Raw genomic sequence first — 17,638 nt, forward strand, 5'->3', positions numbered from 1 at the left:
TAAAATTTGTTTATTAGCATCACAAGTAGGGGTACATTAACACTGCAATGAAGGTGCAGTGAAAATCCCCTGGGTGCCTGTTCCCATACACAGGGAGAATTTGACATGGCCAATGCATCTAACCAGCAAGTCTTTCAGACTGTGGGAGGAAACCGGAGCACCCCGAGGAAACCCACACAGACACGGGAAGAACGTGCAAACTCCACACAGACAGTGACCCAAGCAGGCAAGTACTTGGGGTTACAGGGATAGGCCCTGGGTGGAATTGCTGTCAGTGTCGACTTGAAGGGCCGAGTGGCCTCTTTCTGCACTATCGAGATGCAATGATATGAATTGTTCACTGCAGAGACGACAGTCTAAAGAGCGATGGAAATGGCCCACGTCATGATTGGAACACTAGCTGCAATGTCATAAGGTCCCACAAAATTGGTCAGCTTAGTTTTCATGAATAATACATTGGAGGCCAAGGGTGTAAAACTCTTGTCGACTGCAAGGAAAACTCCTAAAGAAGGCCAATATTTCCTTTCCAAAGCCACTCCAGCCTTTTACTGAGGAAAGAAGCAGGGAAGCAAATGATGAGACCTCAGTGTGAAGCAACCAGCTAGTCTCATCGGTGCAATTCTGAACTACAGCGGAACAATACAACGCCGAGGTGTCAGGTAATCTAGACGCTGAGGCTACAACTCGAGAATCAACCAAACAAAACCTTCCCCCTCCCGCACCAATGACTCGCTTGTCAAGTTCTTTCTCATAAGATGTCAGCTGTTGGGCCACTGCGATGACACCCGGAATGGGCCTCTGGCTCCTCGTCAGAGCCCAATGACAAATTGGGCCTAAATTTAGGTCAAGTGGCAAAGTATTTCAACGAGATGATGGCTAATCTGCAACTTAAATCCGTCAACTCGCTTTGGTTCCACATCCCTTAATCCCTAGCTGCCCATGGTGGTGAGCTGCCTTCTTGAATCGCTGCAGTCCACGTGCTGGGGGTTGACCCGTTAGGGAGGGAATTCCAGGATTTTGACCCAGCGACTGTGAAGGAACGGCGATATATTTCAAAATCAGGACGGTGAGTGGCTTGGAGGAGAACTTGCAGGTGGGGGTGTTCCCATGTTGAGTTGCTGTGATCGATTAATTGAATTTGTGTGGCTATTAATGAAAAACACTCTAGAGGTTGTTAAAATTCAACCAAGGAAGGTTTCCAATTTTCTTTCCAATTAAAAGAAAACATAACGATCTTGGAGCTAAAACTGATATTGTGGAATTATGGGTAAATAGAGAGTTGTTGCCAAGATAGCTGATGAAATATTTATTAATCACGGGCAAATTTTAGCAGAAACTGGAGGGGGAACATTATCTAGGTTTAAGAAAGTTGAGAGAGAACTTTGTTGTGGTAGATATTGTGTTCTTAAGAAACACAATCTGGAAGAAAGTGGAATGATTAAGGACAGCATAAACTCCCCTGTTCCTTGTGCCAATAAGAAGGAAGCTTCTACACTCCACCTGAAAGATGTGCAGGTTCAAAGTTCCCTCCAAAATGGACCATTTTTATTGCAGGGAATGCACCTCATGATGGAGCCGCCATCTTGGACCTGAACTGTCCGCTGCCTCACCTTCCAAGCTAAAAGGCCTCCAGCTTAGAGAGTCTGGCCACCAATTCTAATTGGAAAGCAAACTGACTCGTTCCATCAATTGGTCATTCCAGGGAAATCACAGCCGGGTGCAGCGTAATCAAGCCCATGTGACCATCAGCCCACTGACCCCCAAACCCAAAATCCTATCCAGAGAATTTCTACTTACTGTTGTCACTCTCTAAATAGTTGTCAGGAAAACCAGAGGCAGAAAGAGGTCCATTGTACCCAGCTGCTCTGTGCTGAGTTAACATTCCACACAAGCCACCTCACCTCACTTCATTCCACCCTACAACATCTTGTTACATCTTTTCCTCCACATATATTTATCCAACTCACCCCTTAAATGCCCCCTTGCTCTGCACCTCCCTGTTGGAGTGATCACATTGAGTAAAGGGGGAGGGATTTTCCAGCCACACTCACCCCAGAACTGGAAAATCAAGCCCGAGGTCAACGCAAATTTGTATGTCTGCATCCCACCTGTGACGATGGCGGGCAGGATGGGAAAATTCCGCCCAAGAAGGGGGTGGGTCGGTGGCAAAGTGGGCTCGATTCCCGACTTGGGTCTGTGCAGAGTTTGCACATTCTCCCCGTGTCTGCGTGGGTTTCCTCTGGGTGCTCTGGTTTCCTCCCACAGTCCGAAAGATGTGTAGGTTAGGTGGGTTGGCCATGCTAAATTGCCCCATAATTGTCAGGGGGACTAGTTAAGGTAAATATATGGGGTTATGTGGATAGAGGCTGAGTGGGATTGTGGTCGGTGCAGACCTGATGGGCCAAATGGCCTCCTTCTGCAGTGTAGGATTCCATGACTCTATGAAGATTCTTCCAAATTCCCTATCAGATTTATTCATGACTAGCTTATATTTATGGCCCCCTTGTTTTTGGGAGTTGCCACAGGACATCTTTTTCACCTCTACCTTATCTAACCCTTTCGGAATTTTAGAGACCTCCATCAGCTCACCATTCCTTCCCCACTGCCTCTCATCTTTCTGTTCACTAAGAGAACCAGAAAGCCCCGTTCCTTCTGCTAAGTAATGCCACCCCCACTAAATGTGTTCTAAATGTCAACCAACCGTTGGAAACAGCACTATGTGGAATCAAAGATTCCTATAGGAAATAAGGCTTCGTTTGGCCAAGCAGTTTGACGTAAAGTAATTAATGACCTGTCTCTCTCCCTTCTGTGGGGCGGGCGGGATACAAAATGTGAAGTTCAGGAAATAGAGAAAACTAATCTTCAGCAACTTGGCAAAAAAAAAACTTCTCACCTTTTCAAAAGTGAAAAAGATAAGATATTCTGGAAATTGCACAGGTTCCTTCTCAAGAAGCTGGATATGGGATCCTCTGCACAGTTTGCTTTAGTTAAAAGGTTTCATTTTGAGAGATTTCTGCCTATGTAACTAATTATACTAAGCTTTAAAGCCAACTTGACCAAAATTTTAAAACTCAGCTGGGAATTCTGGAGTGAACTTAGAAACTGACTGCATTTGAAGATGCGATGTTAGCAGAAATGGTTCTTTTCGCAAACAAGTTTTTCGTGGCCACACAGCTGCAAATTGTTTTTGAAAGTCACAGACTATGTGCACCCAGTAATTTCATAATTCAGCTAAGAAGTCATATATTGTAAGTAACAGCTATCTGTTTTTTCAGTTGAATTCTGTACAAGTTCAAGTCTGCATTGGGACCAGCTTTCTGGACCCCTCTCTCTCTCGCTTCTCTCCTTCCCCTTTCTCGCTCTCCAATAAATCTGTCTCCTTTGTTTCTGCCATGTTAATCAATAAAAAATGTTCTACTTTAGACCAGTTGTACCTGCATCTATTCTAAGAAAAAACAGGCCTTACAATGGGATTGAAACATTGAATTAATTTTCACTTCAACGACGAATAAATTTGAAAATGTGACTGGCGCACTAGTGGACTGGGAAAATAGTTAACTTCTGTGGAAATTGGGAAATGAATGGGGTTCAGAATGGCCCAGTGTCTGTCCACTGAAACATAGCTTTACTTACATAGCCCAAATGAACAACTCAAAGGTCCAATCCTACAGCTGACATTCTTTTGAGTAGCAAAATGAAATCTGAATATTCACCAGGAGGTTTTAGTCAGCATTGCCTTAAAATGAAAAAGGCACCATTTTAACTTTTTTTTTCTCTGAGTTAAATAAGTTAATGGAGCAAGGGCAGGGGTCATAGAGAAGGGTTTGACCTTTTACCTTTTCGGTACACTTTCTGATGGTGCCAGTGAGTTCGCTCACCACCATATCTACGCACTTCAAGCATGGCTCCTTCAGCTTTTGGATCTGCTTTTTCACTATAGCCTCAAAAGCAAGGTCAGGGGTGAAGAGCCCAGTTCTGCATTGCATCGTGGGAGGAAAATGACAACAAGGAGGGAGAAGGTGAGGAGCAGCAGGGTGTGGATGAAGACATGGAGGGAGGACATAAAGCAAAAGGAAGAGTAAGACCTTGGTTACCTACAAAGGCTTTCAAACCAGAGGAGGGAATGAGGGGCAGGGAGGAGGGAGGAGGGTAAAGGAGAGAGGGAAGTACAGCTTCCAACCGACAAACAAGTACTCAACATATCGGGAAACTGAATGCATAATAAAATTGGGAGCCTTTCAACTGTGGCCGGGGAGCGATCAGGTGCTCGATTCAGAATTGGAAGCCATTTTAAAGTTTTGTTGCCTCACCAAGGGATCCACTCAACTCATCTCAAAACCACCAGTCAATAATGCACAAAATAATTTCGTTAGACCCGTAGCGGGTGGGCAGGAATTTCAGCTACAAACCGGCACTAGCCTGCATTGTGGTCAACAGCCCAACTAGCCGTCCAGTGACGTCAGTCCCAAGATTAGAGCTAAGTATCAGTCAATACCATTAGCAAGAGGAGGCATCCCCATAACTGTCAATGCCATGTTATGCTGCCCTCCTTTGGCCCTATGCCACACTACCTCAGGGATCCGCACTGGTACTAAATTTGGCTTCTTCACCTCAATCATCGACTTGACGTCAGAGCTTCTTTTGACATCGTCAGCAGCCATTCTCCCTCCTGGGACACACCTTGGTAGTTCAGTGAGATTACTGGGCCACTGTTAAGCTAATTGTGCACAGAAAGAAGTCATATAACAACCAGGTTAAAGTCCAACAGGTTTACTTGGTATCACGAGCTTTCGGAGCGCTGCTCCATCCTCCGGTGACCCACCTGATGAAGGAACAGTGCTCCGTAAGCTTGTGATTCTAAATAGACCTGTTGGACTTTAACCTGGTGTTGTGAGACTTCTTACTGTGCCCATCCCAGTCCAAGATCAAAGCTAATTGTGAGCATGGAGATATTCTATTATTTTAATTCTCTCCTCCAGCCACTCCACCTCTCTGTCAACCTTAAGGTGCTCCTTACAACTCGCCAAGCTTATGACCACCTGCCCCAATATTCCGTTACACGGCAGCATTTAATTGATAACAAATAAACACAACATATAGCAGAAAGGAGCATCAACGCTTGGATGTCTGGCATTGTTCAAGAAGCTGATGTTTACTCTGGGATGATCTATAAATATACTCCCCCTGTGCAGCGCACAGTACAGACACTCTGCCCCTCGCAATCCTCACATTTTAATCTGCCCAAATTTCCTACCCACTCTCTTCAACAGACTCATGGATTTATTTAGAGATTTGAGAAAGAATATTGGCTTAGAAAATTTTAACCTACACATAGATTGGGCAGACCAGATTACTAACAATCCCACAATGTCTGGATGAATTCCTGGAGTGTGTACAAGATGGTTTTCACACCAGTACCAACTAGGGAGAGAATTCAGAACTGGGCAGGGCAAAGTGACTTGGGAGTCCTAGTGCAGGGTTCTCTTAAGGTTAATTTGCAGGTTAAGTTGGTAGTTAGGGAGGCAAATCATTAGCTTTCCTTTCGAAGGACTAGAATACAAAAGCAGAGATGTACTTCTGAGGCTTATAAGGCTCTAGTCAGATCACATTGGAATATTGTGAGTAGTTTTGGGCCCTGTATCTAAGGAAGGATGTGCCGGCCTTTGAAAGGGTCCAGAGGAGGTTCACGGGAGTGATCCCAGGAATGAAAAGTCTGACATATGAGGAGCGGTTGAGGTCTCTGGGTCTGTATCCGTTGGAGTTTAGAAGGACGAGGGGGGGATCTCATTGAAACTTACAGAATACTGAAAGGCCTGGATAGAGTGGACGCAGGGAAGATATTTCCATTAGTGGGAGAGACAAGGATCTGAGGGCACAGCCTCAGAGTAAAGAGATGACCCTTTAGAACCGAGATGAGGAGGAATTTCTTCAACCAGAGGGTGGTGAATCTGTGGAATTCATTACCACAGAGGGCTGTGGAGGCCAGGTCATTGAGTGTGTTTAAGACAGGGATAGCTAGGTTTTTGATTGTCAAGGGGATCAAAGGCTATGGGGAAAAGGTGGGAGAATGGGGTTGAAAAACTTATCAACCATGACTAATGGTGGAGCAGGCTCAATGGGCTGAATGGCCGAATTGTGCTCCTATAGCTTACAGTTGTATGGAACAGGCTGTCCTAAATTTGGTATTGTGCTATTGAGAAGAGGATAATTAGTAATTTTGTTGTGCAGGGTTCTTCAGGGAAGAGTGATCATAACATGACAGAATTCTTCACTGGGATGGCAAGTGAAGAATTCCGATCTGAAACTAGGGTCCTAAACATGAACAAAGGAAACTATGAAGACATGAAGGGTGACTTGGCTAAGATAGATTGGGGAACTTCATTAAAAGGCATGACGATGGATAGTAATGTCTAATATTTGAGGAATGATCCCATACATTGCAACAATTATATATTCCTCTCTTTTGAATGGATCGACCATATATTAACCTGATTTTCCTCTACACCCTAGCTATGACTAACATTACATTCTTCACTCTCTCCTTTCCTTCTCTATGTACGATATGCTTTTTCTGTACAATGTACAAGAAACAATACTTTTCACTGTATATGTGACAATAATAAATTAAATCAAATGACAATAATATCCATAAAAGGGAGCGTTTTTAGACCTCTGTTCTCTTGTACAATACCAAAGTACCCACACCCTGCTCAAAGTCATATCAGTGCGGGTCAGCCTGTCGAGATGACCACAAGCTCAGTCCAGGTGGGAGTGACTACCTGCAGCGCTGCCCAACCCAATTCACCGTAAAAATACCGCGCAAACGGCTCTCCAGCCGGCTGGGGCGATAGAGTAGCTGACCGTTAAATACTTGTTTGTCAGGGACCCGCACCCACATCCCTCGATGAAATCCAGGAAGCCACCGTCTTTACAGGTGCAGTCACGTGCTATTTCAAACCCAAAGTTAGCATCAGCTGAAAACCAGGGTCAAGTAAAGAACTCCCGAGACAGTTCCTGACTCAATAACTTGATGGGGAAGGAGAGGGGAGGGGGTCCATCCACGCTTTGGAGCAGCCACTCTGATAAGTTTGAAAGTCTGAGGATAAAGGATCCAATTCCTTACTGTCCCTTCCCCCAAAGATTCCCAATTCTGCCCTCCCCTCCCCCACCTCCCCTGTTTTGTGCTCTGAGGTTAGTTCTGAAGGTTTCAACAAAATCAAAGCAAATATCAGAACTGTGCCATGATTTCATGCCCTGTCACATTCCTCAGTCCAGTTTGTGAACCTTTCCCAAGTCAGCCGCCATAATCACCATGTCCCAATTTGAGGCCTACTTTTAGGCTTCTTCCTTTGCCACTTCATCCCCATGCTGAACTGTTATCAAAATAGTGCATGACATGCCATGTTATTTCCAGCTGGTACTTTGGAGTGTAAACAGCTGTTACAAGGTGTTTGGACTTAGAGTGCGAAGTAACATGGCTCAACTGGTCTTGTTTGAAGGAGAAAAATCAAGATGATGTAAAACTTGACCCAGTGAATGCTAAATGAGTAAATGACTCCCAAATTGTGTTTGCAAATGTTCCTTTGTGGTCTGTGCACGCTTGGTTCATATTCCCCGCACCCCCCACTGCCTTGTTCCACCCCATTCCTCCTGCTCTGACATCCCGCGCACTCCCATTTCCTGCCAGGAATTTCTTACCTCAAGAGATCTTCACCTCTTCCCCTCCTCAAAACCTGCCTCTTCAAACAATCTTGGGCATCCGTCCCTCTGTCTCCAGCTTCACTCCAGCGTCAATTTTTGGTTCTTTTCATTCATTTGTGGGACGTGGGCGTTGCTGGCTGGGTCAGCACTTATTACCCATTCCTAATTGCCCTTGTTGAGAGGGCAGGTGAGAGTCAACCACATTGTTGTGGCTTTGGAGTTACATGTAGGCCAGACCAGGTAAGGACGGCAGATTTCCTTCTCTAAAGAGAACCAGGTGGGTTTTTGAAACAATGGTTTCGTGGTCATCAGTAGATTCTTAATTCCAGATATTTTTTATTGAATTCAAATCCCATCATCTGCCGTGACGGGATTTGAACCTGAGTCCCCAGAACATTAGCTGAGTTTCTGGATTAGTAGTCTAGCAATAATACCAGTAGGCATCGACTCCTACCCTCACGCCCTCCTCACAACCTGCCCCTTTGACCAAACGCCGCCCCTCCATCTCCTCCTTCAATTGGGTGTCAATGGTTGTTCTCTCACAAAGCGACTTGGGAGGTTTTACTGACCTCGGAAAGGCGCTACAGCAACGCAAGTTATTGTGGTGCAAATAGCAGATAAAGGGGGCTCGTTAGGAAAGCTCGGATCAAAGCACCGCTCACGCTTACATTCAGTTCCTTTCGTTTAGAAGCAAATCAGTATTAATCAAACCTTTCTGTTAAAAAATTGGAGGTTAATTTTATATCTGGAAAGGAAGGTGTGTATTAATGAAGAGGCGGTGCTGTGTGTGTGTTTATGGGTGTGTGTATGCGAGAGAGCACGCGTGCTAAACATTAACTAATGCCTTGCAGCCAGATTACTGTCAGTCACTAAGCCCAAACATCGAAAGCCCACTCCGCAGAGAACCTTCTGAAGATCGTAGGTGCAGGCAGCAAGTTTTCAGGACTCTGTGACATAGCAAATTACCTTCTTGGTACACTGCCTAACCGTACTGATTAACTCATTGATAACCATGTCCACACATTTGAGGCAGGGCTCTTTAATCTTCAAGATCTGCTTTTTCACAATTGTTTCAAAGGCCATATCAGGAGTGAAAAGACCCGTTCTATCAAAGTGAGCAAAAAACATCAAAGTATTGAACAATCATCTTGGTTTTTGTTTCAAAAAAAAAGAATCACAGTGTTAGAAAATAAAGAGACCCTAATTTGGACAACAGAATTCTCGAGAGGTCACTTGATTCCCATCGAGTCTTTTTGTTTCTCCCGTGTTGGTGAACTCTCCAGGGGGGAATGGAACACTTTTGTTTTAACAACTGGAGTCAGCTTCAAGTGGGTACAGTATGAGTTAGGTACAGAATTGAATGTCATCCACACCATGGAGAAATGTAGCCTCAGAACCGCTCCCATTACACTTTCTATTCTCATAAGAACATAACATAAGAACATAAGAAATAGGAGCAGGAGTAGGCCATCTAGCCCTTCGAGCCTGCCCCGCCATTCAATAAGATCATGGCTGATCTGTCGTGGCTCAGTTCCACTTTCCCGCCCTCTTCCCATAACCCATAATCCCCTCTCCTATCAAAAACCCATCAACCCGCGTCTTAAAAATATTTAGCGAGGCAGCCTCCACCACCTCAACGGGCAGAGAATTCCAGAGATTCACCACCCTTTGAGTGAAGAAGTTCCTCCTCAACTCCGTTCTAAACCGCCTCCCCTTTATCTTGAGGCTGTGCCCCCTAGTCCTACTGTCCTTTCTGAGTGGGAAGAGTCTCTCCACCTCTATCCTATCCATCCCATTCATCATCTTATACGTCTCAATGAGATCTCCCCTCATTCTTCTAAACTCTAACGAGTACAAGCCTAGTTTATTCAGCCTGTCCTCATAGCTCAACCCCCTCAACTCCGGTATCAGCCTAGTAAACCTCCTCTGCACTCCCCCCAAGGCCAAAATATCCTTGCGTAAGTGCGGCGACCAAAACTGCACACAGTACTCCAGCTGCAGCCTCACCAATCTCCTCAATGTCCATCCCCTCAGTTACTGAGGTAGACGACCTGTACCGGATTCTAATCTTTAAGCATTCTCCTCATGTCTCCCCGCACTCACTTCGACACGTAGCCAAACGGGTTTGACCGAGGAACCTTTGCAGGCAGCAAGAGGCCTCAACCTGGGTCAGACGGAACCCCCTAAGGCCTTCAGAGGTTCAAAGTCAATATTTTGTTAAGCGTAACAACAATATGAAGTAATTTCTTCATAAAGAATGAAGAATGGGTAGAAGGTTTGATTTGCTTTGAGCCCTGCCTCAGTTCATAGGGAGTTTCACAGTGCCAGAAGTGGCCCTTCTGCCCATCGTTGACCTGATAGTTAGGAAATGAGAGGACAAGCTTACAAAAGCAGAGATGTACTGCTGAGGCTACATAAGGCTCTAGTCAGACCACATTTGGAGTATTGGGAGCAATTTTGAACCCCTTATCTAAGGGACGATGTGCTGGCCTTGGAGAGGGTCCAGAGGAGGTTCACAAGAATGATCCTGGGAATTAAAAACTTGGTGTACAAGGAGCGTTTGAGGACTCTGGAGCTGTACCCGATGGAGTTTGGAAGGATGAAGGGCAATCTCATTGAAACTTACAGAATAATGAAAGGCCTGGATAAAGTGGACATGGGGAAGATGTTTCCATTAGTGGGAGAAACTAGGATCCGAGGGCACAGCCTCAGAGTAAAGGGACGATCCTTTAGAACTCAGATGAGGAGGAATTTCTTTAGTTACATGATGGTGAATCTGTGGAACTCATTGCCACAGAAGGCTGTGGAGGCCGTCATTGAGTGTATTTAAGACAGAGATAGATAAGTTCTTGATTGGTAAGGTTACGGGCAAAAGGCGGGAGAATGGGATTGAGAAACTTATCAACCATGATTGAATGGCAGAGCAGACTCGATGGGCCGAATGGCCTAATTCTGCTCCTATATCTAATGGTCTTATGGCCTAAATCAGAAACTTATCACGGAGATGAGTAAAGATCAATTGTAGCCAGGATCAGCCAAGCTCCGTAGAGTTCAGTATTACATTGGAGATGGGAAAATGACCACAAGTCAGGATACATCCAACTGGGTAACGAAAAGTGTTTTGTCTTTCTCATTGGCCAATGGGAAGGTGAGGATGGGCCAACGGTGAAAACATGGAGTTGAGGCAGCTGTGGTCATGTGATATAAACTCTAGAAATACATTTAACCGGAATTGGCAACACTTAGTCCTGGGTATGGAGGTCTTGTGGCCCAGTGAGTGATGTCCCTGCTTCATTTACACATTGTCTGTACATCAGCTTTGAGCTTTAATAAACACCCACAGTAATGATGCACTAGGAGCTGGAACTTAGTCAACCCCTACTGTAGCTTAAATGAGGAGGAGTGATAATCTCACATCTCTGGAGCACCTGAAACTAAGAGCGGATTCTCTGGCCCTCCCAGCCATGTCTTTCTTGGCTGTGGGAGGTGGTACACCACTCTTTGGTGGCAAAATCTTCTGGTCCCGCCACTCTCAACAGGATTTCCCATCAATTCCATTGGACTGGAAAATCCCGCTGGAATGAACGGCCAGAGAATTTTGGCCTGACTGTCCATGAGTGGTGGCAGTGTGTTACAGGTTCCTTGGTGTTCAAGTTGCAGTGTCTGCCTTGTGTGGGGCTAGGATTGGTGATGGTGGAGGCTCTAACATTCTTTCCATCATACAATTAACCAGGAATTTCTCCCACTCTTACCACTTGCCTTTGGTGCATGTGTGTTGGACAGTTAACGCTTAACTTTGTTTGCCCGTGTTCTGAAAACACTTTTCTTGACCATCAAATCCTGGGTTGGGCCTCAAACCCGGAGCGTCTGTCTCAGAAACAGGGACATCACTCACTGGGCCACAAGACCTCCGTACCCAGGACTAAGTGTTGCCAAATCCGGCAACACTTAATAAGTAAGCGTTACCAACTCCAGTTGAATGTATTTCTCGAGTTTTCATCACATGACCACCTACCTACAGCTGCCCCACCTCCATGCTTTCACCATTGGCCCATCCTAACCTTCCCATTGACCAACGAGAAAGACAAAAGGCTGTTCATCACCCAATTAGATGAATTTTGACTTATCCGTCAGGCAGCCTTCGTTGTTACATCTCCAAGACTTTCACAAGCAAACAGAAGCGTCAATGAACAGAAACCAATTTGAACGTTTTGCCCAGGCTTTGATCTCCAGGTGACCTGAAGACTAAATCTTCAATTCTTGGAGACGTGGTGGACCTAACGCGAATTTGGAAAAGATTGGTCTCTCACTGGCTGTAAACACACGGAATGAGAGTGTGATCAGCCCCTCCCCCACGATCACCATGGAAACCTGGCTAACTCCCCAGTCTCAACCACAACACAGAGATCATTCCGTCTCCCTCCCATCCCACCCACAAAAATATTCAACAATGGAAAAGTCTTTAATTCATTAAAAATGGCACATCGCCATGATGGAAGCTCTTTCCCCAGCATGTGGCAAAACCACAGGCATCTTATACTGAGATTGATAGCAGGCTGTGAGTAATAACATGCTGAGGGCATTGGGGCTCACACTTCCTTACTTTGCGTTTTGTTTAGTTCAGTTATTCCTTTTGCAACCATTTCTTATGCGATGTCCCTGCATATTATGAGTTTTCAGGCAGTGTTTTTCAAACTTTAGACCATGAGTCTGTTAAAGTGGACACTGCAAGTCACATGCCTTTTGCTACTCTGGGCTCATTCTCAGTGGGGCAGCATGTTGGCACAGTGATTAGTGCTGCTGCCTCACAGCTCCAGGAGCACTGGATTCAATCCCCGGCTTGAGTCACGTTCTCCCCATGTCTGCGCAGGTTCCCCCCGGGTGCTCCAGTTTCCTCCCAAAGTCCAAAGCTGTGCGGGTTAGGTTGATTGGCCATGCTAAATTTCCCCTTAGTGTCAGGGGGATTAGCAAGGTAATTACGTGCGGTTATGGGGATAGGGCCTGGGTGGGATTGTGGTTGGTGCAGACTCGATGGGCCATATGACCTCCTGTGCACTGTAGGGTTTCTACGATTCAAGCACAGACGTAAGTAAGTGTGGTCAGTCATCCACAGCCATCCAGGGGATTCACACATCTCTTTGTTTAAGGATGGACAATCAACAACAGAACAAGTACATCTGCTCATCTTTCTGTTTTACTATGGACAAAAGAAACATTGAAATTCGAACCGTGTTAGATGAATGTCATTGAGCTTAGATTGTATTATGGGGGTTTCTCATCCAAAGTAGGATGAATAAAAGGAAGTAAGATGAAGTGTCAAATGACAACGCAGGATGGATAATCCACATCCTACCTTTCTTTGGACTTATACACGTCACGTGAAAAAGCTGCTTAGAGGAAGAGAGTTCCATCAGCCTGTCTGTCAGGAATGACACTGAACCAGCTGAAAGTCAACTACGCAACCAAGGATTAACAGCAATACCCTGAAAGTTGGGGGGAGGAGGGAATCATCCCAACTCACCTGAGAACCAACCTCCTATTTACTGAGAATCCTCTATTTACAACTCTCCTTCAACTAAAAGCATCAACTCATCCCAGAGACTACAGGCCTGCCACAAAAAGGGAATCTGAGACAATTACACTTTCTTAACCAGTTTCTAATATTTGTGTGAGTGATGGTGTGGATGAGTCAAGTGAGTGAGATATCCCATGTATAAACCTCTGGGGCAAGCGTGGAATAAGAACTAAATTTTGTTATTTTTAAACTCTCAAAAACTCTTGGCGAGGTACAGGAAAGGTTTATCAGGATGTTGCCTGGTTTGGAGGGCATTGGCTACGAGGAGAGGTTGGAGAAACTTGGCTTGTTCTCACTGGAATGACGGAGATTGAGAGGGTGACCTGATAGAAGCCTACAAGATTATGAGAGGCATGGACAGAATGGATAGTCAGAAGCTTTTTCTCAGGGTGGAAGAGTCAATTATGAGGGGGCATAGGTTTAAGGTGCGAGGGGCAAAGGAGATGTATGAGGCAAGTTTTTTACACAGAGGATGGAGGGTGCCTGGAGCTTGCTGCTGGGGGAGGTAGTGGAAACAGATACGATAGTGAGTTTTAAGGGGTGACAAATACATGAATAGGATGGGAATGGAGGGATATGGTCCCGGGAAAGGTAGGGGGTTTTAGTTCAGACGGGCAGCATCGTTGGTACAGGCTTTGAGGGCTGAAGGACCTGTTCCTGTGCTGTAATTTTCTTTATTCTTTACTTGTGGCTGGATTTATTTAAACTGGGACAATCGCTCTGAGGATAAGAATACGTATACCCCTCACATACAAAGCACATTGATCACGGACAGGAGGGAAACATGAATTCTGTGTACGACACTAAATAATGGATTTTCAGAGCTTCTTTTTAAAAAATATTCACTCCAGCGTTCATTGCTTGACCCAAATTACCCATAAAACTGAGGAGCAAAATGAATCAATAATGTTGCTGTGGGACTGGAGTCATGTGTAGGCCAGATCGGGTAAGGACAGAGATTCCTTCACCAAAAGGCATTAGTAAAACAAATGGCAATTTATTTCTAAATAAGGTGTTCATGCTCATAGCTCCTTGAAAGTGGAGTCACAGATGGACAGAGTGGTGAAGAAGGCATTCGGCATGCTTGGTTTCATCGGTCAGGACGTTGAATACAGGAGTTGGGACGTCTTGTTGAAGTCATACAAGACATTGGTAAGGCCACACTTGGAATACTATCGTCGCTCTATTTTGGAAAGGATATTTTTAAACTAGAAAGACTGCAGAAAAGATTTACTAGGATGCTACCGGGACTTGATGGATTGAGTTACAAGGAGAGGCTGAATAGACTGGGACGTTTTTCTTTGCAGTGACCTTATGGAGGTCTATAAAATAATAAGGGGCATAGGCATGGTAGATAAAAAATATCTTTTCCCAAAGGTAAGGGAGTCTAAAACTAGAGGGCATAGGTTTAAGGTGAGAGGGGAGAGATACAAAAGTGTCCAGAGGGGCAATTTTTTCACACAAAGGGCGGTGAGTGTCTGGAACAAGCTGCCAGAGGTAGTAGTAGAGGCGGGTACAATTTTATCTTTTAAAAAGCATTTAGATAGTTACATGGGTAGGAGGGATATGGGCCAAATGCGGGCAATTGGGATTAGATTAGGGGTTTAAAAAAAATGGACAAGTTGGGTCGAAGGGCCTGTTTCTATGCTGTAAACCTCTATGACTCTATGGCTCTAAGACAATCCAGTCATTTCCTGATCGTTATCAATAAGACTTTTATTCCAGATTTATTAATTAACTTTAACACTCCAGTGATTGTTGTGGAGTCTGTGAAGCATGTTTGATGGTCAGGCTGGATCCTATGGGGTAATGAGAGCACATATCTTAGTGTCCAAAGATGTGCTGGATCCTATGGGGTAATGAGAGCACATATCTTAGCGCCCAAAGATGTGCAGATTAGGTGGATTGGCCATACTAAATTGCCCCTTAGTGTCCAAAGATATGTAGGTTAGAAGAATTAGCCACAGTAAATGGGGTTACAAGGTTAATGTTAAAATGGCGGCGCGGGCTCGTTGGGCCGAAGGGCCTGTTTCCCATGCTGTGTTGTTCTAGAACAGGGGGAGGACCTCGCTAAGATGCTCTGTCAGCGAGTCGGTGCAGACCCAATGGGCAGAATGGCCTCCTCTTGCAATGTCAGATTCTATGATTCTTATATGTGGACTAAACACTCCTTCACATGAGCTTATCAATAAAATTAATAATTTTTCCTCATGCTCCCAGAGTTTACGGGGAAATCAACTCCAATAAACAGTTCATCCTTTTTCAGAGAAGAGGACAGTTTGTGGAGCTAATTGAAGGGGAAAGCTTTCTCCTTGACAGACGTGTCTCGTACAAATGAGAAAACAGCTGGGTACCTCGCTGCCAGCTCAACAGCCGCACTCACTCAGCCAAATGCCAGGGGGCACAGAACAGAAAATAACTAATACTGCCACCTCCACTCACTGTCAGCAACCCAGCTAATGTCAGGAAGCTGCGAATGGAGAGGAAATCATACACTGGTGATTCAGCAAGAGAGAGAGCATCAGAGAAACAGAGAGAGAGCCAGAGAAACAGAGAGAGAGCCAGAGAAACAGAGAGAGAGAGCCAGAGAGAGAGACAGAGAAACATAAGAACATAAGAAATAGGAGCAGGAGTAGGCCATCTAGCCCTTCAAGCCTGCCCTGCCATTCAATAAGATCATGGCTGATCTGTCGTGGCTCAGTTCCACTTTCCCGCCCTCTCCCCATAACCCTTAATCCCCTCACTTATCAAAAACCCATCAACCCGCGTCTTAAAAATATTTAGCGAGGTAGCCTCCACCACTTCAACAGGCAGAGAATTCCAGAGATTCACCACCCTTTGAGTGAAGAAGTTCCTCCTCAACTCCGTTCTAAACCGCCCCCCCTTTATCTTGAGTCTGTGCCCCCTAGTCCTACTGTCCTTTCTGAGCGGGAAGAGCCTCTCCACCTCTATCCTATCCATCCCATTCATCATCTTATATGTCTCAATGAGATCTCCCCTCATTCTTCTAAACTCTAACGAGTACAAGCCTAGTTTATTCAGCCTCTCCAGCCAGAGAAACAGAGAGAGAGAGAGACAGCCAGAGAAACAGTGAGAGAGAGAGAAACAGAAAGAGAGAGAGAGAGAGACAGAGGAACAGTGAGAGAGAGAGCCAGAGAAACAGAGAGAGTGGGAGAGCCAGAGAAACAGAGAGAGAGAGAGAAACAGAGAGAGAGAGAAACAGAAAGAGAGAGAGCGCCAGAGAAACAGAGAGGAGAGAGCCAGAGAAACAGAGAGAAAAAAGCAGTGAGAGACAGACAGCCAGAGAGAGAGCCAGAGAAACAGGGAGAGACGGAGAAATAGCGAGAGAGAGCCAGAGAAACGAGAGATGGATACAGAGAAACAGCAAGAGAGAGAGCCAGAGAGAAGCAGAGAGAGAGCCAGGGAAACAGAGAGAGAGAAAGCCAGAGAAACAGCGAGAGAGAGAGAGCCAGGGAAACAGTGAGAGAGAGAACCAGGGAAACAGCGAGAGAGAGAGCCAGAAAAACAACCAGAGAGATAGCCAGAGAAACAGTGAGAGAGAGCCAGCGAAACAGAGGGAGAGCGAGCCAGGGAAACAAAGAGAGAGCCAGCAAAACAGAGAGAGAGAGAGAGAGAGACAGCGCCTGGGAAACAGAGAGAGAGAGAGAAAAAAAGTGAGAGAGAGAGAGAGAAAGAGAGAGAGAGAGAAACAGTGAGAGAGAGAAACAAAGAGAGAGAGAGAAAAACAGTGAGAGAGAGAGAGAAACAGAGAGAGAGGAAGAGAGAGAAAAACAGTGAGAGAGAGAGAGAGCCGGAGAAACAGAGAGAGAGAGAGAGTCAGGGAAACAGAGAGAGAGAGAGAAAAACAGTGAAAGAGAGAGAGAGCCAGCGAAACAGAGAGACAGTGAGCCAGGGAAACAAAGAGAGAGCCAGCAAAACAGAGAGAGAGAGCGCCAGGGAAACAGAAAGAGAGAGAGCCAGGGAAACAGAGCGAGAGAAAAACAGTGAGAGAGAGAGAGAAACAGAGAGAGAGGGAGGAAAAAAAAGTGAAAGAGAGAGAGAGCCAGAGAAACAGAGAGAGAGAGAGAGAGAGGGCGAGCCAGGGAAACAAAGAGAGAGAGAGCCAGGGAAACAAAGAGAGAGAAAAAAAAACAGAGAGAGAGTGAGCCAGGGAAACAGAGAGAGAGAGAGCCAGGGAAACAGAGAGAGAGATAAAAACAGTGAGAAAGAGAGAGAGAGAAACAGAGAGAGAGAGCAAGAGAGAGAGAGAGAAACAGTGAGTGAGAGAGAGAGAGAGAGAAACAGAGAGAGAGAAAAAAACAGTGAGAGAGAGAGAAAAAAACAGTGAAAGAGAGAGACAGC

At 45.4% G+C, this 17,638-nt stretch overlaps 1 protein-coding gene across 4 annotated transcripts in view; it reads right to left on the bottom strand.

Moving 5' to 3' along the window:
- The window catches only part of LOC145358427 (dynamin-1), a 263,584-nt gene that overhangs the window by 136,987 nt on the left and 108,959 nt on the right, over window positions 1–17,638 (bottom strand). For 2 of the 4 annotated variants that reach the window (XM_080212495.1, XM_080212493.1), the window contains exon 10: window positions 8,668–8,806. In XM_080212495.1, coding sequence (XP_080068621.1) covers window positions 8,668–8,806 — 139 coding nt within the window. Of the gene's footprint in view, window positions 1–3,836; window positions 3,976–8,667; window positions 8,807–17,638 lie in introns of all 4 variants that reach the window. The other 2 variants (XM_080212496.1, XM_080212494.1) reach the window with 1 other exon arrangement.

This window comes from Carcharhinus amblyrhynchos, chromosome 25 (genome assembly GCF_965287045.1).
Source record: "Carcharhinus amblyrhynchos chromosome 25, sCarAmb.v2.hapA, whole genome shotgun sequence".
In the NCBI taxonomy this organism is placed as follows: Eukaryota; Metazoa; Chordata; class Chondrichthyes; order Carcharhiniformes; family Carcharhinidae; genus Carcharhinus; species Carcharhinus amblyrhynchos.